This window comes from Heterodontus francisci, chromosome 12 (assembly GCF_036365525.1).
Source record: "Heterodontus francisci isolate sHetFra1 chromosome 12, sHetFra1.hap1, whole genome shotgun sequence".
Classification (NCBI taxonomy): domain Eukaryota; kingdom Metazoa; phylum Chordata; class Chondrichthyes; order Heterodontiformes; family Heterodontidae; genus Heterodontus; species Heterodontus francisci.
In genome coordinates, this window is record NC_090382.1 from 44,204,440 (window position 1) to 44,230,299 (window position 25,860).

The window sequence follows — 25,860 nt, forward strand, 5'->3', positions numbered from 1 at the left end:
CCCTAGGCCTTCGCTGCAGGACTTTTTCAAGGCAGTGTCCTTGGCCCAACCATCTTCAGCCACTTTAATGACCTTTCCTCTATCACAAAGTCAGAAGTTGAGAGGTTTGTTGATGATTGCAGTGTTCAGTTCCATTCACAATTCATCAAATAAAGTCGTCCATGCCCCACTGCAACAAGACCTGAACAACATCTAGGATTTGATTGATATGTAGCAATAACATTTGTGCCACACAAGTGCCAGGCAATGACCATCTCCAACATGACAGCCTAACTACCCCCCTGGACATTCAGAGACATTGCCATCATCAAATCCCCCATCATTAATATCCTGGGCAGGGTTTGGTGGGGGTCAGGGGGTGGTCACCACTGTCCAGAAATTTGAACTGGACCAGCCATATAAATACTGTGGCCACAAGAGGTCAGAGGCCGGATATTCTGCAGCAAATGACTCACCTCCTGACTCCCCAAAGCCTTTCCACCACCAAGGCACAAGTCAGGAGTGCGATGGAGTATTCTCCACTTACCTGAATGAGTACAACTCTAACATTTAAGAAGCTCAACACCAGTCAGGACAAAGCAGCCTGCTTGACTTGCACCCCAAGCATTCACTCTCTCCAGTAGCAGCACACTGCGGCTGGAGCATACATCTATAAGATTCACTGCAGCAACTTGCCAAGGCTTCTTCTACGGCACCTCGCAAACCCATGACCTCTACAACCTAGAAGGACAAGGCCAGCAGGCGCAAGGGAACACCACGACCGCCAGGTCACACACCATCCTGACTTGGAAATACTTTGTCAAATGATATACTTTGTGATTTCTGTGCCAAAATCCTGGAACATCCTACTCAACAGCACAGTGGGAGTACCTTCACCACATGTTCTGCAGCAGTTCAAGGTGGCAGTTCACCACCACCTTGAAAAGCAACTAAGGATGGGCAATAAATGCTGGCTTTCCCAAGGACCCCCACATTCCAAGAATGAACAAATGCAACATTTAGCAGTAGGTATGTTACCTATATCTTATGAAATTTCCAGTGAAACCATCTACAACTAGTATGGACAGTACGTATCATGGGATACATCTGCCTTCAATATGGGGAATATTTCATTTCCATTACACCACAGAAGTGTCCTACAGGAGTAATGAAGCTATACCAGCTTTTTATTATTACATAACCACGTAGAGATTTTTTTTGAAAAATGTCAATTCTTCACAAACATAATATATAAAGAAATTTAAATTTTTTCTCAGTCCTCAGCCTCCTAAATTATTCCAATGAAGTTCAATGCAATCATAAACAGCATCTCATCTTTCAACTACATACTAGAGTCTTCTGATCTTAATGGACTAACAACTTCACACATTAACCGCTGCTCTCATTTGCTCTCCCATATCAGGCACCAGTAAAGTAGAATGGAGATGATGTGGGCTGGTGCTTGGGGGTAGGGATTCCCTATCTGTACATGGCCAGCAGCTTTGGTCTACACTGGATGACTTACCTGCCTTTCTTCTGCTACATTCCTGGGCCACAAGCCCACTCCATTTTACCAGATTTTCCAAGCAACATGTCCCTTCTGCTACTCTGCTATATCCATTCACACACTCATGTCTTTATTTCTCTCATTTTACCTCATTTGTCATTTAATCACTGCATCTCATTTCATCCATCTAATCACAGACCTCTCCTGTTTTCGTTCCCTGCCCTCTATTCCCTGGCTCTGTATACGCTTAAAAGCTCATCAGTAATATCTTCTGCTTCTGAAGAAAGATCAACTTGAAGTGTTAACTTTGTTTCTCTTTCTACAGCATTTTCTGTTTTTAATATTAATTTTAGCATTCTACTTTATACAATAAAATGGTTAATTTAGAGATAGAATTGACTGACATTTAGCAGACAAGCAGCATTACCCAGAAATTTACAAGTGAAACAATACATACGAGACCCTCAGGGCAGTACCAGATACAGCTCTGCACGAAGATACCCTGCGGCACAGTCTTATTCCAACTGTTCTAGAGATAATAGCACTGAACCTTCAAATAATTTACAGGGACAGGAATAATCTCTACTGACTGGAAATCAAATAAAATTTGAAGAACTTGGATTTCTGTAGTGCCTTTCCCATTTATTGCCCATCCCTATTAGGCATCCCATAGTGCTTTACAGCAAATATGTACTTTTGAAGTGTAGTGACTGTGGAACAGCAACTTGTGCACAAAAGCCCACAGACAGCAAAGTGATAATGGCCAGATTTTTTTTTATAAAAGTGATGGTGATTAAGGTTTAAATACTGGCCAGGACACTTCTACTTTTCTTCACAGAGCAGGCTTGAACGGCTGAATGGCCTACTACCGCTATTCATGTTATGATGTTCTAAAAAAAAAATAGCATCACAAAATCTGGATATCAGAGGGCAGGTGGGCCCTTAGTTTATCAGATACAAAAGGTGGCAATTCAAACAGTGCAGCACTATCTTGGCACTGCATTAGATTGTCATCCTGGATTTTGTGCTCAAGTCTCTGGAGTGGGACTTGAACCCATGACCTTCTGACTCAGTGGCAGGAGTGCTACCACTGAGCTGTGACTGACATCAGACACAATCAATAAAAGAAAACTTGAGCAATCCTTCGTTGAAATAAAGCTAGATGGTACAAACAACATATATGCAGCTATAGATAGAATACATTAAATAACTCTGCAGTAAAAAGCTGTATGTACTAACCTGTTGAGAAAGACAGCTTAAGAGGAGTATGATATGTATGCCAAGATATACAAGAAACAAATAGTTGCACAATGATAACAGTGGACTGTACAGATTCTTGGGTTGCTGTCAGCCTACCTCAGCTTTGCTGGATGTGGACCTGACCAACCCATGAAATCTGATCAACTGAGAAGGTCACCAAATTTTATTGTACTGCTAGCTGAGGATCATCGAAATTATGGCACAGGAGGACACCATTGAGGCCATCATGCTTGTGTGCATGCTACCTCTTCAATGGCACTATCCACCTTAACCCCATTTATCTCTTTCCTGTATCCCTTATATTTTTCTTTTTCAAATTCATTCAAAATTAGATTATAGTGCATCTCAATGACCTGATGGTGAAGTATCCCATATTCTAATAGCCCAATGAAAAAAAGTTTCTAACTTTCCCCTTTTCTCTTCTAGAGAATCTATAATGCCACATTACCAATTCGCCAACCAATAAGAACATTCTTCTGTTAATTACTCCCCAAAGCTTTTCCTTTCAAGTCCCCTTTAAACCAATGAAAGCCTCAATTTCGGAGCTTCATAATTATAAACTCTTGATTCTGGTATAGCTCTAGTGAATCTGCGCTGCAACTTTCCCATCATTGATATTCTTCCTATATTGAAGGACCCAGACCTGCATGCAATACTCTCAATTGTAGTCTGAATTTAAAAGTAAAGAAATTATATTGTTTAATGCCCATATATACAAAACTCATTTTTCTACCTGCACTTCCATCTTTAAAGATCCAAGTATCTACATCATCTCAGCTTCTACAAAAACACTGGAATTATCCCCTAAATCCTTTTAACTGATCTATCCCCCTCCCCCATTAAAAAAAACTTTCACACTTTGATGCATTGAAGTGCATCTGTTACCTAACTACTCACTGCACTAACTCATGTTTGCTTGCTACATTCCTCCAGCCTTCAGTTTGCCCTTCTCCTATTTGGACATAAACAAACTTCAATATCATTTTTCTGTGCCTATATCCGAACAATTTACACTTAAATAGAAAAGGGAAGCATCCCCAGAATAGAAACCGAGGCACACCATGAGGGGGAGGGGTGGCAGTGGTATAGTGGTAATGTCACTGGACTAGTAACCCAGAGCCCCAGGATGATGCCCAGGGTGGGGGGGCATAGGTTCAAATCTCACCACACAAACAGTGGAATTTGAATTTAATTAATAAATTTTGAATTAAAAACTTGTGTAGTGACTACCATGAAACCATTGTCCATTGTAATAAAAACTCATCTGGTTCATTAATGTCCTGGTAAAAGGAGGAGTGGAGCTGATTAAGGACCAGAAAGGATTTACACATGGAGGCAGAGGGCATAGCTGAGGTATTAAATGAATACTTTGCACCTGTCTTTACCAAGGAAGAGGATGCAACCCAGGCAATGTTGAAAGAGGTGGCAAGTCAGACATGAGGGGGGTTTAAATTGATAAAGAGGAAGTATTAGATAGGCTGTCTGTATTTAAAGTGGATAAGGTACCAGGACCAGATGAGTTGCATTCAAGGATACTGAGGGAAGTGAGGGTGGAAATCACAGAGGCGCTGGCCATAATTTCAGTCTGCCTTAGACTCGGAGAACTGGAGAATTGCAAATGTTACACCCTTGTTCAAAAAAAGGGTGTAAAGATAAGCCCAGCAACTACAGGCCAGTCAGTTTAACTTTGGTGGTGGGAAAACTTCTAGAAAAAATAATATGGGACAAAATCAATAGTCATATGGACGAATGCGAGTTAATTAAGGAAAGCCAGAATGGATATCTTAAGGGAAAATCATGTTTAACTAACTTGCTGGATTTTTTTTTTGAGGTGGTAAAAGAGAGGGTTGATGAGGGCAATGTTGTTGATGTGGTGTATATGGACTTTCAAAAGGCATTTGATACAGTGCCACACAACAGACCTGAGCAAACTTGTAGCTCATGGAATAAAAGGGACAGGAGCAACACGAATACAAAATTGGCTGAGTGACAGGAAACAAAGTAGTGGTTAATGGATGATTTTTGGGCAGGAGGAAGGTTTGTAGTGGAGTTCCTAGGGATCAGTGTTGGTACCCTTGCTTTTCCTGATATACATTAATGACCTAGCCCTTGGCGTACAGGGCACAATTTCAAAGTTTGCAAAAGAGTGCAAAACTTGGAAGCATTATGAACGGAGGAGGATAGTGTAGAACTTCAAAAGGACAGACAAGTTGGTGGAATGGGCAGACAGGTGGCATATGAAGTTGAATGCAGAGAAATGTGAAGTCATTCATTTTGGTAGGAAGAACATGGGAGAGACCTTATAGAATAAAGGGTACAATTCTAAAGGGGGTGCAGGAGCAGAGGGACCTGGGTGTATGTGCATAAGTCATTGAAGGTGGCAGGACAGATTGAGAGAGTGGTTAATAAAGCATACAATGTCCTGGGCTTTATTAATAGGGGCATAGAGGACAAGAGCAAGGAAGTTATGTTGAACTTGTATAAGTCACTAATTCGGCCTCAGTTGCAGTATTGCATCCAGTTCCGAGCGCTGCACTTCAGGAAAGTTGTGAGGGCATTGGAGAGAGTACAGAAAAGATTCACGAGAATGGTTTCAGGGATGAGGAATTTCAGTTATGAAGACAGATTGGAGAAGTTAGGACTATTTTCCTTGGAGATGAGAAGGCAGAGAGGGAATTTGATAGAGGGTTTCAAAATCATGAAGTGTCTGGACAGAGTAGATAGACAGAAACTGTTCCCACTTAAGGATCGAAAACGAGAGGGCACAGATTTAAAGTATTTGGTAAGAGAAGCAAAAGTGACATGAAGAAAAACTTTTTCACGCAGCGAGTGGTTAAGGTCTAGAATGCTCTGCCTGAGTGTGCTGGAAGCAGATTCAACTGAAACATTCAAAAGGGAATTAGACAGTTATATGGAAAGGAAGAACGTGCAGGGTTATGGGGAGAAGGCAGGGGAATGAAACCGAGGGAATTGCTCTTTTGGAGAGCCAGTGCGGATACTTCTGCTCTAACGATTCTGTGATTACATAGCTTACAGCAACTACACATTCCTTCAAGGCACAAAACCCCCAAAAGTAAAGGCAGTCGCCCATGGCTAACAAAGGAAGTTAAGGATTGTATATTAAAAGAAAAGGCCTATAAAGTTGCCAGAAATTGTAGTTAACCTGAGGATTGGGAGGCTTTTAGAATACAAAAGAACAAAGGAACTGATAAAGGGAGAATAGAATATGAATGTAAACTAGCAAAAAACACAAAAATAGACTGTCAAAGCTTCTGTAGCCAAATGTTTCCTTTTTTACATAGCTAAGACAGATGTGAGTCTATTATAGGCAGTTAGGAGAATTTATAGTGGGAATAGAGAAATGGCAGAGAAGCTAAATGATTACTTTGTGTCTTCACTGAGGAAGATACAATAAATCTCCCAGAATTAAAGATCCCAGGGACCAGGGAAGATGAGGAATTGAAGGAAATTAGTATTAGTAAGGAGGTTATATTGGAGAAATTAATGGAGCTGAAGGTTGATAAGTCCCCAGGACCTGATATTCTACATCCCAGAGTGTTGAAAGAGGGAACTATGGAGATAGTGGATAAATTGATCATCCAAAATTAAATAGATTCTGAATGGTTCCTGCAGGTTGGAAGGTAGGAAACGCCACCCCACTATTTAAGGGAGGGAGAGAGAAAACAGGGAACTACAGACCTGTTAACCTTACAGTAGTAGGGAAAATGTTAGAATCTATTTTAAAGGATGTGATAGATGGACATTTGGATAATAATGATCTGATTGGGCATAGTTAACATGGATTTATGAATGGGAAATCATGTTCGACAAACCTGATGGAGTTACCAATAGAATCGATAAAGGGGAGTCGGTGGACATAGTATACTTGGATTTTCAGATTTTTGATAAAGTCCCCACAGGAGGTTGGTTCGCAAAATTAAAGCACATGGGACAGGAGGTAATATACTGGCATGGATTAAGGATTGGTTATCAGGCAGAAAACAGTAGGCATAAACAGGTCATTCTCACATCGGCAGGCTGTGACTAGTGGGGTACTGCAAGGATCAGTACTTGGGCCCCAGCTGTTCACAATATATATCAATGATTGGGATATGGGGACCAAATGCAATATTTCCAAGTTCACAGATGACACAAAACTAGGTGGAATGTGTGTTGTGTGGAAAATGTAAAGTGGCTTCAAGGGGATTTGGAAAGTGGGCAAGAACGTGGTAGATGGAATATAATGTGGAAAAATGTGAGCTTATCCATTTTGGTAGGAGGAACAGATGTGCAGAGTATTTCTTAAATGGTAAGGGATTAGAAAGTGGACAAAAAGGGACCTGGTGTCCTCATCAATAAGTCACAAAGCTAACATGCAGGTGCAGCAAACAATTAAGGCGGCTAATGGTATGTTAGCCTTTATCGCAAGTTCCCCTCCAAGCCACACACCATCCTGACTTGGAACTATATCACCATTCCTTCACTGTCGCTGGGTCAAAATCCTGCAACTCCGAACAGCAATTTTGATGTACCTACACCCCAAGCACTGCAGCGCATCACCACTTTCAAGGACAATTAGGGATGGGCAATAAATGCTGGCCTAGCTAGCGACACCTATATCCCATAAATGAATAAAAAAAATCATGCCAATCTGAAATATTCATTTACCATTATTTTGCTGTCAGATCCTTAACCATCTGGCTATCCATTCTGAGCATTAATTTTGTTACAAGTCTCTACTCAACATCTTCAAAACAATCCCCATGTACAATATGAATCACATCCTCTATCTATGCAATGATTTTCTTGAAACGCTCAAAGCTAGTCAAATACAACTTGTTCCTTAAAAGTTAATGTTGACTGGCCATATTATTTAATACTTTAAATGTTTATTCATTTCATTCTGTATTATGTACTCTGGAAGGTAATCACTTGTAGGCAAACCTAACTGGCCTGGAATTTTCTGGTTTATCCCAAGCTCATTATTGAACAGGGCAATGATACATCACCTTCAAGTCCCTTGCCAATTCATATTTCTCAAAAGTTTTGGAAATGCTGGCTAATGCCTCAGCTATCATCACCCTGATTTTCTTCAGTAATCTGGGATGACCATCATCTGGACCTGGTAGCACCTCCACTTTTAGTCCTATTAAATCAAATACAATTTTCCAGTTATATAGTAGTCTTTCCATTCTGAAGTCCCTCACATCTAAATGCAACTGAAATGGGTAATAGTTCTCAGATCATATAGTTTCATGGAATAATCTGGTTAATAATATTGAACTTGACCTTGCAAGGCCAGGAAGATCCTAACCTCAAGCCCTGATCTATGTTGAGATACGTAATCTCAGCAGTAGGTTGCTACAATGGAGCTCAGCATTCCTAGGCTTTTTTGGGTGGGGGAGGAGCTGGGAAAGAGCAGGGAAAAACAGCTCACGCAGCAATTCCCACTCCCGACTGCTCTCCTCTAATAACATCTCGCATATAAGGCAAGGACAGAGTCAGGTGCGTCTGATGGCTCCCATACGATCAATTGCAAGCAACACTTTTCATGTACAAGCCAGAAAAGTTAATGAACTGAAGGTGCTGAGCAGCCGTCACCATGGAACAATACACCAGTATGGCTAGCAAACTTCAGGACAGTAAAAAGGTGGATAAAATTAAAGATACCCACTATGCCTGAAAGTTAATGAGTAATTATGTTAGTACCTTGCAGGACATGGATAGGAATATGGGTACCAAATGGTAAAACAAATTCAGAACTGATGTCAGAAAGCACTTCGACACAAAATAATTAATATGAAATGACCTTCCCAGATAGGGCAGTGTGGGCAAAAACTGCAAACTCATTCAAGAAGCAGTTAGAATGCTGCAAAGGGATGATGATTATAGATTTAATGGTTAGATGAGCTGAATGACCTCCCTTATCTAAACTTAGCTTTGTGAAATTTTAGCAAATTCAGGTTTCCTACAGCAGTTTCTATACTTGAGACAACAGGCATTTATGAAAAGTTACATGCTGGCCATAGGAAACAACCACTGAAATTAACAGTTAAACAAAATAGAAGGGGAGATCAAAAGACTGGAAAAATAACTGGTACTCAGCATTTAACTAACCAAAATCAAGGCATTACAAAAAAAAAAAATGTGCATGCAAAATGGATTCTCTGCTGAAAACAAAAGCAATTCAACTAATTGAAACTATTAGAATGCAAAACTGATGGGCTCCACCACTTAATTCAGCGATGGTAATGCCATTGAATGTCAAGGGGAGATGGTGAGATTCTCTTGGAGATGGTCGTTGCCTGGCACCTTGCATGGCAAATGTTACTTGCCACTTATCAGCCCAGGTCTGAATGTTGTTCAGATCTTGCAGTATGTGGGCACCGACTGCTTCAGTATCGGAGGAATCCTGAATGGTACTGACGCTCTGCAATCATCAGCAAGCGTCCCCACTTCTGACCTTATGACAGAGGGAAGGTCATTGATGAAGCAACTGAGAATGATTGGTCCTAGGACACTACCTTGAACTCTGGCAGCAATGTCCTGGAGCGGAGATGAGTGGCTTCCGACGACCACAACGATTTTCCTTTGTGCTAGGTATGACTCTTACTAGTGGAGCATTTTCCCCCCGATCCTCACCGACGTCAATCTCGCTAGGGCTCCTTGATGCCACATTCACCCAACCTCTTGAATTCAGCTTTTTTATCCATGTTTGGACCAAGGCTTAGTGAGATCAGGAGCCAAGTGGCCCCGGTGAAATCCAAACTGAGCATCAGTGAACAGGTTATTGCTGTGTAAGTGCTGCTTGATAGCACTGTCAACAACATCTTCCATCACACTGCTGATGATCAAGAGTAGACTGATGAGGCAGTAACTGGCCATTTGGATTGTCCTGCTTTTTGTGGACAGGACACACCTGGGCAATTTTCCACATTGTTAGGTAGATACCAGCATTGTAGCTGTTTGCAAGGTAAGGAAACATTATGTGACCTCAAAATAAATATACTTAATCCTTGAAAGTATTGTGAACTGTGAGGATAGTGATGGACTTCAAGACAACACAGATTGGCTGGTGGAATCGGTAGACGTGTCAGATGAATGTTAATGCAGAGAGGTGTGAAGTGGTATATTTTGGTCAGAACAAAGAACAGTACAGCACAGGAACAGGCCATTCGACCCTCCAAGCCTGCGCCGATCTTGATGCCTGTCTAAACTAAAACCTCCTGCACTTCTGGGGACCATATCCCTCTATTCCAATCCTATTCATGTATTTGTCAAGATGCCTCTTAAACGTCGCTATTGTACCTGCTTCCACCACCTCCCCCGGCAGCAGGTTCCAGGCACTCACCACCCTCTGTGTAAAGAACTTGCCTTGCACATCCCCTCTAAACTTTGCCCCTTGCACCTTAAACCTACATCCCCTAGTAACTGACTCTTCCACCCTGGGAAAAAGCTTCTGACTATCCACTCTGTCCATGTCACTCATAACTTTGTAAACCTCTATCATGTCACCCCTCCACCTCCGTCGTTGCAATGAAAACAATCCGAGTTTATCCAACCTCTCTTCATAGCTAATGCCCTCCAGACCAGGCAACATCCTGGTAAACCTCTTCTGTACCTTCTCCAAAGCCTCCACGTCCTTCTGGTAGTGTGGCGACCAGAATTGCACGCAATATTCTAAGTGTGGCCTAACTAAGGTTCTGTACAGCTGCAGCATGACTTGCCAATTTTTATACTCTATGCCCCGACCGATGAAGGCAAGCATGCCGTATGCCTTAACTACCTTATCCACCTGCGTTGCCACTTTGTGACCTGTGGACCTGTACGCCCAGATCTCTCTGCCTGTCAATACTCCTAAGGGTTCTGCCATTTACTGTATACTTCCCACCTGTATTAGATCTTCCAAAATGCATTACCTCACATTTGTCCGAATTAAACTCCATCTGCCATTTCTCCGCCCAAGTCTCCAACCGATCTATATCCTGCTGTATCCTCTGACAATCCTCATCACTATCCACAACTCCACCAACCTTTGTGTTGTCCGCAAACTTATTAATCAAACCAGCTACATTTTCCTCCAAATCATTTATATATAATACAAACAGCAAAGGTCCCAGCACTGATCCCTGCGGAACATCACTAGTCACAGCCCTCCATTCAGAAAAGCACCCTTCCACTGCTACCCTCTGTCTTCTATGACAGAGCCAGTTCTGTATCCATCCTGCCAGCTCACCTCTGATCCCGTATGACTTCACCTTTTGTACCAGTCTGCCATGAGGGACCTTGTCAAAGGCTTTACTGAAGTTCATATAGACAACATCCACTGCCCTTCCTTCATCAATCATCTTCATCACTTCCTCAAAAAACTCAATCAAGAACAAGGAAAAGCAATAAAAAAAAATAAAGGCTACACTTCTAAAACGGGTGTAGGAACAGAGATAGTTAGGGGTATAATGTGCACAAATCGAAGGTAGCAGGGCAGATAAGAAAGTGGTTAAAAAGGCATATGGGATCCTGGACTTTATAGTAAAGGCAGAGAATACAATAGTAAGGAGATTATGATGAACCTTTATAAAACTCTGGTTCAGTCTCAACTGGAGTAGTGTTCAATTCTGGGCACTGCACTTTAGAAGAATGTGAAGGCTTTAGAGAGGGTGCAGAACATAGAAGAGTAGGCCATTCAGATTTACGAGAATGGTTCCAGGGATGAAGGCCTTCAGTTACGTCGATAGATCGAAGAAGCTGGGGTTGTCCTTCTTTGGAGATGTGATAGAAGTATGCAAAATCATGAGGAGTCTTATAGGCGAGAGAGAGAGCAAAACAGGAGGATGACGAGTCAGCGTTGCTTGAAAAAAAATTGAAGAGATGACACCCGCCTTTCTTTGCTGGGCATCTATCAAGGGAATTGAGAGCAAGCTTGAAGACATAGTTTTACCACTCAAATATCCTTGATTTATTATAATCCTTCATACAGACTCGCTTTCTAAATAGTCATGGCTGGGGTGTCCATTTATAAAGCAGCTATATGACACAAAATATCCTATTATCTTACCCGTCTTAGAACGCACTGTAAATCATACTTTCTCTTCCTTTTAGGTTACTCCCAAGATGAGGAAAGCAGAAGTGGCAGTGTTATGGATTCTGGCAATTCACATTAGGCTGCATCAAGTATTCCACCTTGTCCAGACACCAGACAGATGTTATCTGGAGATTATGTGATGTGAGTTAAAGGAAGGTGCATTGGTGATTCACAGTTCACAAGTGAGGAAGAGTTAGTGCAGGTAGGAGAAGAGGCAAGTTCAAAGGAGGGTGACATAACATATGTGCCGTATGAATAAGTGATTAGCATCCAAAATATTAAAGGTAATTACGAATCAGGAAGATCATTCACCGACCTTAATTCATCTATCCAGCATGATCCTAAAGTCCCTCCATTGCAGTATCCAATTGGTTCTTAAAATGAAAACCATGGAATCATTTAAAACTCTCAGTTTTCCTTACTCTATGAAAAAACTTCCTGATAGTCCTAAATTTGTCATTTACCAATTTGAACTATTGACCTATTAAGACTCTTAGGGGGGAAAAATTCGATAGGCTTATTTTTGGGCACAGGGATCGCAACGTGCAATTACCCTGCACCCAGTCCCATTGAGGCAGGCTATAAACAAACGTTGTGCTACCCAACATGATGTTGAATGGCTGCACAGTCAACAGGGGGCCGAGCAGCATGCAAGGCTAGCATGACATACAGCAAGCCTGCACTTCTTAATGGCAATTTGCTCCTCTTATAGGGGAGGAACACTCCAAGACCAGTATCTCTGATCAGAGGTTTGATGCCCAAAAAAAACGAACTGCAGAACTCTAGATGGAACCTGAATGTTGTTCTTAACTTGCTGTCATTTGCCAATTTGGATATACAACTCTATTCCTTCATCCAAATGATCATATTAATCTATATTGGGAAAAGTTGTGAACCCAAAACAGATCGCTGGGGAACACCATGTCACATTAAGCCAGAGAACCAATTCTTTATCCCTACTTTCCACCTCCCAACCAATTACCAATCCAAGTCATAAGGTTACCTCCAATTCCATGCACTCTCATTTCTGTTAATAATCACTTGTGCAGAATCCTATTGAATGCCTCCTAGACATCCATAGATGCTCCCCTATCCACCATGCTAGCAACCAGTTCAAAAACTTTCAACTAGATTGGTCATCCATGATCAACCCTTCACAAACCCATAATGACTCTGATCAACTGAACTGCTCAGGTGCTGGGTCACACTTGCCAGAGATGGCTCATCAATTGTGGGCAAGTTACTGGAACCCGATAGATCTGTTATGTCTGGTTTCTCTCACTACCTACAGTGGAGACCATTGGGCCATGGAGATTTGTCTGATTTTCTCTACTAGCAATTTTTTTTTTTTTAAACTTGCATTATATCTACTAAGTTCCTCCCCTTGACTTATTTTTAGGGTTCTTGGATTGCTGGGGACTGTGGCGTAGTCATAATATTACTAGAATAATCCAAAGGCCCCGATTAATGCTCAGGGAAGCAAGTTCAAATCCCATGACAGATGATGGAACTTCAATTCAAATAATTAATAAAATCTGGAATTAAAAAGATAGTCCCTGTAATGGTAACCATGAAATTTGTAATAAAAGCCAATACGATTCAATAATATCCTTTAGGAAGGAAATCTGCCATCTTTACCCGGTCTGGCTGACATATGACTCCAGATCCACGGCAACGTCGTTGACTTAACTGCCCTCTGAAATGGCCCAGCAACCCACTCAGTTGTACCAAACTGCTACAGAAAAGTCTAGAAAGAATAACGGATGGGCCACCAGACATTGACCGAGGCACTGGAAACGGCAACAGCACATCATGCTCAGTTGACCCTGCAAAGTCCTCCTCACCAACACATGGGGACTTGTGCCAACACTGGGACAGCATAGTCACACTCACCGAATCATAACTCACAGCCAAAGCGTTCAGACTCCATCACCATCCAGGTGACGACACAAAGTGGTATACAGTCAGGAGGGAGCTGCCCTGGGAGTCAACATTGACTCCAGACCCTATGAAGTTTCATGGCATCAGCCAAGTATGGGCAAGAAAACCACCTGATTACCAACTATTGCCCTCCCTCAGCTGACAAATTAGTGCAGGTCCATATTAAAGACCACTTGGAAGAAGCAGAGGGTAGCAAGGACACAATGTACTCTGCGTGGGGGACTTCAATGCAGATCAACAAGATTGGCTCGATAGCACCACTACTGACAGAGCCCTTAAGGACATACATGCCAGAACTGGGCCTGCAGCAGATGGAGGGGGAACCAAGAGGGAAAAACCTCTTTAACCTCGCCCTCACTAACCTACTTGTCACAGATGCATCTGTCCACGACAGCATTGGTAGGAGTGAACACCGCACAGTTCTTGTTGAGACAAAGTCCTGTCTTCACATTGAGGATACTGTCCATTGTGCCTTGTGGCAATACAACTGTGCTAAATGGGATAGATTCAGAACAGATCTAACAGCTCAAAATTGGGCATCCATGAGGTGTTGTGGGCCATCAGCAACAGCAGCAGTATTATATTCAACCACAATCTGCAAACTCTCAGCCTGGCATACTCTCCACTCAATCATTACCATCAAGCCACAGGATCAGCCCTGGTTCAATGAGGCGTGCAGGAGAGCATGACAGGAGCAGCATCAGGCATACCTAAAAATGAGGGGTCAACTTGGTGAAGCTAAACACATGACTACATGCATACTAAGTAGCGGAAGCAGTACATGATGACTGAGCTAAGCGATCCCACAACCAGATCAGATCAAAAGCTCTGCAATCCCACCACATCCAGTCATGAATGGTAGTCAATTAAACTAACTGGAGGAGGAGGCTCTGCAAACATCCCCATCCTCAATGATGGGGGAGCCCAGCACATCAGTGCAAATGATAAAACTAAAGGATTTGCAAACATCTTCAGCCGGAAATGCCGAGTGGATGATCCATTCGGCCTCTTCCCGAGGTCCCCAGCATCACAAATGCCAGTCTTTAGCCAATTCGATTTGCTCCACGTGATATCAATAAACAGAAGGCGTTAGATACAGCAAAGGCTACGGGCCCTGACAACATTCCAGCAATAGTACTGACTACTTCTGCTCCAGAACTAGCCATGCCCCCAGTCAAGCTGTTCTAGTAAAGCTAGAATACTGGTATCTATCAGACAATGTGGAAAACTGCCCAGGTATGTCCTATCCACAAAAAGCAGGACAAAATCCAATCTAACCAATTACTGCCCTATCAACCTCCTCTCAATCAGCAGCAAAATGTTGGAAGGTGTCGTCGACAGTGCTATCAAGTGGCACTTAACACAGGAAAAACCTGCTCATTCACATTCAGTTTGGGTTCTTTCATGGCCACTCAGCTCTGGACCTCATTACAGCCTTGGTCCAAACATGGGCAAAAAAGCTGAGTTCAAGAGGTTAGGAGAGAGTGACTGCCCTGGACTTCAAGGCAGCATTTATCAAGTGGGGCATCAAGGAGCCCTTGCAAAATGGTCAACGGGAATCGGGGGAAAACTCTGCACTGGCTGGAGTTATGCCCAGTACAAAGGAATAGCTTGTGGTTGGAGGCCAAACATCTAAGCCCCAAGACATTGCTGCAGGAGTACCTGATGAGTGTAATTTCAATCTTCAAGAAGGTCTACACCATCCAGGACAAAAAAAAAAAAAAAACAGTCCTCTTGATTGACACCTCATCCACCACCTTCAACATTCACTCCCTCTACCACTGGCACACAGTGGCAGCAGTATGTACCATCTACAAGAGGCACTGCAGCAACTGACCAAGGCTCCTTCAACAGCACCTTCCAAACCATAAAACCACAAAAAAGTTACGGCACAGAAAGAGGCCATTCAGTCCATCGTGTCTGCGCCAGCTGTAAACACTAGCCACCCAATCTAATCCCACCTTCTAACATCTGGTCTGCAGCCTCGTCAGTTACAGCACTTCAGGTGCAGTCCAGGCACCTTTTAAATGAGTTGAGTTTCTGCCTCCACCACCGATCCGGGCAGTGAATTCCAGACACGCACCACTCTCTGGGTGAAAATTTTTTTCTTCATGTCCCCTCTAATACTTCTACCAGTCACCTTAAATCTGTGCACCCTGGTAACTGACCTCTCGACTCGGGGAAACCGATCCTTCCTGTCCACTCTATCTAGGCACCTGCAACCTTTACCACTTAGAAAGACATGGGTAGCAGATGCATGGGAACTCCACCACCTGCAAGTTCCCCTCCAAGACACGCACTATCCTGACTTGAAACTATATTGCCGTTCCTTCACAATCGCTGGGTCAAAACCTGATATTCCTTCCCTAACAGCATATTGGGTGCACCTACACCAGATGGACTGCAGCAAGTACCACCTTCTCTATGGAAACAAGGGATGGGCAACAAATGCTTGCCAGTGACACACTCATACCACAAAAGAATAAAAAGTCATCTTCCTCCACTGTGAAAACAGATTGAAAAGTTTGCTACATCCTTATTATACTGCATCCATGGCCCACATTCCCCTTTACCATTCTCTTTTACAATATTTGGAATAATCTATATCCCTTGCAAGTTTTTCACATAGATTCCCCTTTTTGCACCTACTCCTTCTTTTGCATCCATTTTTGCTTTTTACAGCTCCCCCATGCATATGTGCAAGGCCTGTTAGCATGAAATTGTCGTTTTCTTACTTCATAATTTGACCAAGGTTCCTTAACTAAACAAGTGGAACCTTTCAGGGATACACAGGTTTTGTACTGCAACAAACACATTTTGAATAATTCCCAATGTTTTTTTTAATCAATAGTTCAACCCAAGTTAACGTAGTCAATTAAATTTTCATCCCATTGAAGCTTTCTTTACCTAAATTTAAAACCTTGGTTTTGTGACTATCCTCCCTCTCGAACATCATAGCAGATTCGATCATATTATGGTTACTATTCACAGGATGCTCCCTTATTGTCAGATTGCTAGCCAATTCTGGTTTATTAATCGCTAAATCCAGAATGGAATGTTCACGATGGTTCCAAAATGCATTGTTTTAGAAAACTATCCCAAATACATTATGGAAATTGACTGTCTTTATTACTTGATCTGTTCTGCTTTTCCCAGTCTATATGTAAATTAAAATCTCCCATTGCAACCACTGTTTTTGCTTCATGATCTCCCTATTTATACAATCCTCCATTACATCACTACTATCAGTTGGTCTGTAGACAACCCTGATGGGGGTCTTGCATCCTTTGCTGTTATTCAACTTTACTCATACTGTTTCCATTATCTGATCACCTTTACTGAAATCACTTAATTCCATCTTTTAGCAATATTGATATTCTCCCTTCTTTCTAAAGATCCCAATGCTGGAATAATTAGCTTCCAAGTATGCTCAGGTTATAATTCATCATATTCTCTAAAGTGAATTCATACTTCCAACTCATAGGAAAGATGTTTAGGTGATTGAGGGGGTGCTTAGGAGATTTACCAGAATGGTTCCTGGGATGGGGAGTTTTAGTTACAAGGTTAGGTTGGAAAAACTAGGGTTGTTCTCCCTGGAGCAAAGGAGATTGAGGGGAGACTTGACTGAGGTGTGGAAGATTATGACAGACTTAGACAAGTTAAACAAGAAAAAACTGTTCCCTTTAACTGATGGTGCAAGGACTAGGGGACACAGCTTGAAGCTTTTGGGCAAGGGATGCAGAGGGAATGTGAGGAAGAACTTTTTTTTCCCCCCCACAGTGAGTGGTAAGGAACTGGAATATTCTGCCCACAGGGCGAAACAGTGGCGCAGTGGTTAGCACCACAGCCTCAGCTCCAGCGACCCGGGTTCGATTCTGGGTACTGCCCGTGTGGAGTTTGCAAGTTCTCCCTGTGACCGCGTGGGTTTCCGCCAGGTGCTCCAGTTTCCTCCCACAGCCAAAGACTTGCAGGTTGATAGGTAAATTGGCCATTGTAAATTGCCCCTAGTGTAGGTAGGTGATAGGAGAATTGTGAGGATGTGGTAAGGAATATGGGGTTAATGTAGGATTAGTATAAATGGGTGATTGATGGTCGGCACAGACTCGGTGGGTTGAAGGGCCTGTTTCAGTGCTGTATCTCCCGATGACTCTGACTCACAAGGGTGGTGAAAGTGGAGACAAAGATTTCAAAAGGAAATTGGACGGAAATTTGAAGAAAATACACCTGCAGCGCTACGGTGATCAAGCAGGGGGGAGTGGAACTGACTGGATTGCTTTGCACAGAGCCAGCATGGATTTGATGGGCTGAATAGCCTCCTTCGATGCCATAAATGACTCATTTGTTTTATTTCTTATGCTTGTGCATTTGTGTATAGAGCTCTTACCTGGAGAACTGTCACCACCTTGCCCACATGTCCTTTTTTCCCCAGACTTTGACTTAGTGGGAAATTTCCTCTCCCACATCCCTAACTAGTTTAAAAAATTAGTTCAATGTCTTAGCGCAATACAATTTTCTAGAAACCAAAACAAAGGTACAGAGTGATGTGTGGATTTTTGACATGCAAGTAGGTGCGGGATAAATGAGGAATTGATAAAATTAGGGTAATTTTATTCTGTAATCTTACATTTCAAAAAAAAAAAATCTTTTGGTGCACCGCCAATACTATAATTGTTAAAAATTACTTTCCGTAGAGTTCCAGCTTTATGGCTATACTGAATGCAGCACAAAGGATAAGACTTTTCACACAAGAACTCTTAGTTTGGATCTCAAATAATGTATTATATGCAATCTAAACATTTTACTATATTTAGTGGCGTATTTATTGCATGCTACTGAAGCCTTGTCTTGGTTCATCAATATCTTCACTTTTACGTTCACTTCAATGAATCACAATGGCATTCATACGCAAATCCATTTTTCTATTCTATTAGCCATTCTTTCATCATGTATATATTGAGTTTCTATTTACAATATACATTAATATGCACAATAAAACACACTGCCATTCTGTTTAATGGACTCATTCCTTTGAATGCCATTAATCTCTCACGTTACATGGGCACAACAAGTTCTCTATTACAAGTACTCTCCTCCATACTCATGAATAGCAGAAGCATCAAGGGATCCAGAACAGAACTCTAGTTACTGTACGGGACAAAATTTTTCATTTTAACTTCTTGCTTTTTTCCTAAACCAATTTCCAAACAAACGGGTTAAATTTAACTCTGTTTCTATGAGCTTCAACCTTCTTTAAATGCCTACAAGTGGAACTTTATCACATCTTTTGAAATGTAGGCAGGAGATATCTTTTGGATAATCTGACCTCAAAACAATTCCAGTGATCTGTGAGGCACAATCTAGTCCATCCTGGAGAATGCCAGCTACCTCATGGTCTCTAAACAAAAACAACATTCTGTAAAATGACAACCCATTTCACCCACCACAGTTGCTAGGTTTTAACTGGACTATGATTGCAAGGTTCATACCTTACTCACTTTAATATTTGGAAAAGACTTACTATCCTCTTCTATACATATACAGTTGTATTTCCCAACTTGACCATTTCCCCATTCACTTCCTTGAAGATTGCAGGGGGTGTCTTATTTGCTCTAAATGCCTAATGGATATTCATTCCCCAGAGTGTCATCCTTGAAGGGATACTTTACTGATCTTTTACATGTTATAGATTCATTAGGCAACAAGGCTGTGATGACATGCAATAACTTGGTATTAGCAATACAATGCACCGTACATTGAAAACACAAACAATGCCTGCAATTAAGCAATTGCTCCATCTTGGTCCAATGATTGCTTTGGGTTCATTGTTCAACACAATTAGCAACTAACCATTGCCAATACTGTATTTTGTGCTCCATTTTTTCAGATTACATTCAGCTTGAATGAAATGTTGCAAACCACCAATAAAAATATGGCTCCTGCAGCTCTAACTCTTCTCTGATCAAATTTTAGGTAGTGTTCAGCACAATATCCCAGTCACTTGAGGGGGAGAATGTTTAGGTTTGCTGAATGCCATAAGACTCAATTTTTGAAGCTACTTTATTGTTTGTGTTTGTTCCTGCCAATGACTGGAAATAGGGCTCTTGATCCAACAATCAACTATCACTTAGAAACTACTTGCTCAACTGGACAGGTCGATTCTAGTTTTTTTCCCCCAAAAAAGAAAGGTTTAGTTCATGCATGTGCAATATTGTTTCTTGAAGCACATCTAACTCCATTTATGTGCTTTTGCTTTCCTGCTTGCCAGCATTATCATCTGTGGCATTTAAAAAGTAGAAAGCAAGAGAGTAAGATTGTGTGTTCTCTACATAAAGTTCTTCCTGCCACAATCTATGCAACAAAATAAAATCTTACCAACAAGCCATACAGACCAGAAGATACTGGATTCAATTCCTGGTCTGTGTTGAGCTGACTGATCTGAGTCAGGCTAGCAAAGAGAACACAACTGGAATCAATGCTCGAGCTAAGGAGATGATTGTATATATTCTTTAAATAAGCCAGGGTTCTCATTTCCTAATTACTATCTAGTAAAATTTGTGCAAAATTCTGCAAGTATCAAGTATGGGCTTCCATCTGTGATAACTTCCATAAACAAATAGCCTGCCAACTCATCACGACCAGTCACTTGGACAAAATACTGGATCCCAGCAAAAGGCAATGCCTTCAGAAGACATGAAACATCGAATTTGTTTTTTTTTAAGTCCTCATTTGCAGGGAATATTTATTTCCTGTTCACAGTCCAACCATTTGGATCCCCATACTCAGCTAACATTACAGATTGGACCCATTAATGAGTGGCTCTATGGGAAAAAAAACAAATCAGAGACATTTTCCATTTTGTGTGCCAACAGGGAAAAGAACCTGAGCCAGGAAACTTGAATACTAGCTAAATATACCTGATCAACACTGAAGCTCCCCATTATGGAAAATTCTCAATCAATATCCAGAATGCAAAAACAATGAGAAACGTTATTGTCTATGAATTGCTCACTGCTAGATCCTTCCACAGAGTTCTGAAATGATGTCAATGTAGGGGAAAAAAGGTTAGTACCTCCTAGGTGAGCATTTAAAATAAGTGTGGAGAGAAAACAAAAAATCTCTATATAGGAAGTGCTTTTGTTAAACATACATTTACCCTTTTCCTTAAAATATCAAAGATGGCAACATGCCAGCTATAAATATAACAAAAATAAAATCAATCCAGCACGAGTGTTACAGTGCATTCAGAGATAATACTGAAGAATTTATAATAATGCATCACGTTATATATTAAAATTTTGCCAATGGACACAAAATGTAATTTGTGGGCAACTTTTAGAGATACGTAAAATTTTAAAACAAATTAAGCAATAGGTCAATCTGTAGTCACTGTTCCGATACTAACTCTCCATCTCTGATTAGGAGTGCATTATCTTCTAATGGCTTACCATGTCATCAGACTATTGCACCATTAGTTCTGTCCAACGGATGGCAGGGAACATTGCTACTATGCATTGAAGACATCGATCAGCCAAGCTCATGACTGCTGGGAAGTTTAAAACTCCCCTTTAACTGCACAGGCTGAGGGGCGTATGATCTTTTTAAAAATGAGCTACTGTTCAAGTGTTCTTCATATTTTGCTCACTATGTCAGAACAAAGCCAGCAAGAGCTCATAATTACCTCCTGAAAGGGAACAAGAGTGCAATCAATTTTGCTACACCAAGGAGAAATTGCAACAGGATATTCCATTTGCCTAATACAGGTTTCAAAACTAAGACAACAATATACCAAAAGCAGCAGCTGGGGAGAGGGGAAAAAAAAATCACTGGCCCAAAATTTGAAAAGTAATTTTTGGAATTACAGGAGTATTCTTATTATACCTCATGCATAATTGCAAGTAGTTGTGAAACTAGTTTGTAAAAGCTCAAAGAACCATTCTGCATGCTCCAAAGTGCAAGGGCTTGGACTATGTGCTCGTTAGCCCATCAGGCTAATCATGCTTTCACAAACACATTGCTAAATTTACTGGCCTCATGTAGAGCAATCTTAACGTTTGAGCTTCTTCACCAACAGCTAAAATTTACAAATGTATATGCAAAATAGTAAAAAAAAAACTTAGTTGCCCCATTTAAATAGTTCAAGATATACAATTCCCCCAATATTTTTAAAGTGTCAAATCTTTCTGTCCATCAAAATTATGTAAAATAGAATTCCTGCATATTAGCTTCTGGCAAGTTTAAGGTATTTGATTTTTTTGAACTAATAAGCTATAAAGAACAGTGAAGCAATACTTTCCTTACTTACATCATTAATATTTACACCCTTTGCAAACAGGTTTGAAATTTACTCCTGTGTTGACATGTTTATTAGCACACACAAAAAAATTTAAAGGGTTTCAAAAAGCTAGATGGAACTGGTCTTTCTTTTAAATTTAAGGAAAACTAAGTTCTTAAAATATTTACACATTCCCAACAGCAAAGGGTAGAGTTCAGTACCGTGTTTCATAAAAATCAGGGTTCTGTTTGATCTTAATGCCCAAGTCTTATGGGAAGTTAGAACTTCAACTCGGGAAAGGCAAAGGAAGAGTAGTAAGAATACAGGAAACTCAATAGATAGCTACTTTCTTGATTAATATTGAGAAAACTGCATTTTTACTAGTTTATAATTAAAAATAAGAGAAACAGTAGGAATTCATACCGAAGCATTACAACATTTATGACAGCAGTCCTTTGTATTTGAAATCTACATGGATTCGCCACTGCCGACAAGCAGCCGAATTGTAGAGAATATTTGACATCATCTCTGCACTATTTAAGACATTGCAGCTTAACCCAAATAAGCGTTAGACTCCAGTAATTGCTCACCTGAAATGGTAAAATATTATCATTCCTCAGCATACTATCTTCCATCCAAGACTTTGGTGGGAAAGCTGAGCTGGATCTCGAGTACTTATGCGCCGGGATGTGGTTGCCTGGGAAAGGCTTCTTCATTGGAGATATAGAATTGAGGCCTGCCATTCCGCTAGTCATCCCTCGGCGGTGATCTCTACCTTGGGATCCACCCCAAACGCCAACACCGCCACCGGAGCTCCAGGACGACGTCGAGGATGATGAAGGCGATGGGCTTTGGTAGCTGTTCCACGGAGAGGGAGGTTTGTTGATACTATTGGCCAAATGAGGCAGCTGGTTGAAAGCATTTCTGTGCGGAAACGGTGCGGGATGCGGGCTGGCAGGAGACCTCCTCTGCTGCTGGTGATGGTGGTGAGGAGGCGGCGGCGGTGGATGGTGGTGGTGGGGATGGTGATGCTGAGAAAGGGCCATCTGAGGCGAAAAGCTACCTCCAAAGCTGGGGCTGACGTGGTGAGGGAAATTTTGAAAAAGCATCGCACCGTTGGCAGAGGGAGCAGGGACTCCCTGGTGAAAGAAATTATCTTCGCTGACGGTAGGAGGAGTCATCGCTGCTGACCAGTTGCTGAAACCGGTCAAGGAGGATGTTGACGAGGTGAGAGACGGCGTTCCAGTCGTGCCTGCTCCTCCTAGCCCTGAAGGAGGAGGGTCGTGATAGTCGAAACCCGGCAGGATGGGCGACTCCATCCTCAGCTTCTCCTTGCCGTTGGTGTTACTGTTACCGCCGCCGCTCGGATTCTCTTCCTCGGATTTCGGGGAGTCGGAGAGTATGACTACTTCAGGAGTAGCTTGATCCAGTCTAGGAGAAAGCTGCTGTTGCTGGGATTTGGATTTCTCTGACAGCAGCAGGTCATCCTGCATGGTCTGGGTAGCCGAAGCAGGAAAAAGCCAAGCCGAGCCGGTGGAGGCAGTGGCGGCGCTCTGTTGCGGCTGCTGTTGTTGGTGATGGTGGTGAGCCTGGTGATATCTGACTGGAAAAGCTACCTTACTGTTGGTATTATTGCTCTGAACTAGTAAACCGAACCCGTAATCCCCCATCGAGCGTGAGTGACGGCCGCACGATTTCCCCCCCACCCTCCCTTTCCCTTTTGGTTTCTTTCTCCTTAAATATATATTTAAAATTGTAATTATAAAAAGGGGGAAAATATCGAGTCACCGCCCTTTCGGCACCACTTTTTTGCCTCAGAAAATCCAATTAACTGTTTCAAAACCAGTAGCGCTTTTCTTTTTTCCTCCTGTCCTCTCCGACCGGCTTCTCTCACATACCCAGCTCGACTATTACATTATATATATATATAAATATGCTTATATATCTACCCCTTTTTAAAAAAAATACAAAAAAAAACTTGCCCCCCTTTCCCCCGTCTCTCCTCACTCTCGCCCGCCTGGACCGACAGACTGAGCGCAATGACAGAGTCGCGAGCTTCTTCCTGTTCGACGGTTTTCAGGCTCCTCCCCTTCTGCTGCCCCATTCGCCCTTCGCTCTGCGCAGAGAGGACAAAAACACACCGGCTTTCTCTTCCGGTTCGGCAGTTTCAAGGCTCCCCTTCCCCCCTGGCCGACTCGTTTGCATATTCATTTCACGTCACAAACGGGAAATCCGCACGTGGAGGCACGCGCGGATTTTAAATGAAAGTTCCAACTGAACTGTTGGTGCGGAGCGGGTAGGACAGCAGTTACACGTTAAAGGGTTTTTTTTTTGCACATCAGGTTTGTCATAGTTTGTGTATGTGTGAATACCACATTATTCATTGCAAAGTATTCCGCCTCAATATTGCAGTAAAATTAGGAGTGTGAAGTATAATTCCATCATATGCCTGATGAGTGGTACATAAAATCCCAATCAGTAGCCCATTGACTGAAGGGGTTCAGTTTTTGGCGGACTTCTCTGTCCTCCAATATTTTTGCTACTTGATTATACAAATGCATGTTGAAATGTGTCACTCTGTTGCAAAATCTAATGACATTGCCTTCTGTGTGTAAAGTGACCCAAAGTCTTATCCTTTCTGCAGCCATCAAGAAAATGTTCATCAGAAAGGAGGGGGACTGCTTTCTACCATCTAATGTTAAAATTTGAAATAAAGTTCTAGAACACGATATCCTTCTTTGACTGTTATGCACACTCGACATTTTAAGTCATCTTTTGCACTGAGTTACTCTGCATGTATTTTGCAGTCGATTTGCATTGACTAACCTAAGAACCTATTTTGGGGATTGGTTTGGATGCAGGTCAGGATGGATTAAATTGGGAAAGGTTATTAGTACTGCTGCATGTTTATATCCGTACTCATCCATATCCTATAGGATTCAGTGGCTCCAAAGTGCAAATTGAGATTTTCTGCTTTAGCATCCAATGAATATTTTCTAACAGGCACGATGGGCTGAATAGCCTCCTTCTGAGTTATGCAATGATAAGTGGTACAATGGGGTCCTAATTTTGGTAAAACCCAAGCTCATCAGCATTTATTCAGCATCCCTTCTCTTTAAAAGGGTGTCACCACTAAATGCTCAGAGTAGAGTGGCTCAGCTCAACTAATTTAAAACCAAAGCAGACAAAATTCATGAAAATAGCAAAATTATCTTATATTTACTTAGCACCTTTAACATAATAAAATGTCCCAAGATTCTTCACAGGGGCATTTTGAAACAAAATATGACAGCGGGCCACATATGAGATATTAGGTTAGATGACCAAAAGCTTAGTCAAAAGAGGTAGGTTTTAAGGAGTGTCTTAAAGGAGAAAAGTAAAGGAGGTAGAGAGGGGTAGGGAGGCTTTTCCAGAGCTTAGGGCCTCAGCAACTGAAGGCATGGCCACCAATGGTCATAGAGTCATAGAGTTATACAGCACAGAAACAGGCCCTTCGGCCCATCATGTCTATGCAGGCCATCAAGCACCTAACTATTCTAATCCCATTTTCCAGCACTTGGCCCATAGCCTTGTATGCTATGATGTTTCAAGTGCTCATCTAAATACTTCTTAAATGTTGTGAGGGTTCCTGCTTTTACCATCCCTTCAGGCAGTGTAGCGATTAAAATCAGGGATGCATAAGAGTGCATAATTAGAGAAGCGCAGATATCTCAGAGGGTTGTGGGGCTGAAGGAAATTACAGAGATAGGGAGAGGTGAGGCCATGGAGGGATTTGAAAACATGGATGAGATTTTTAAAATCAAGACGTTGCTCGACCAG

At 41.8% G+C, this 25,860-nt stretch overlaps 1 protein-coding gene across 4 annotated transcripts in view; it reads right to left on the reverse strand.

Moving 5' to 3' along the window:
* cpeb4b (cytoplasmic polyadenylation element binding protein 4b) overlaps window positions 1-24,090 on the reverse strand; it is a 113,693-nt gene extending 89,603 nt beyond the window's left edge. For 2 of the 4 annotated variants that reach the window (XM_068043374.1, XM_068043373.1), the window contains exon 1: window positions 22,632-24,089. In XM_068043374.1, coding sequence (XP_067899475.1) covers window positions 22,632-23,711 — 1,080 coding nt within the window. In that variant the 5' untranslated portion in view covers window positions 23,712-24,089. Of the gene's footprint in view, window positions 1-21,214; window positions 21,393-22,631 lie in introns of those variants that run through there. The other 2 variants (XM_068043376.1, XM_068043375.1) reach the window with 2 other exon arrangements.
* Window positions 24,091-25,860: the final 1,770 nt, after the last annotated feature.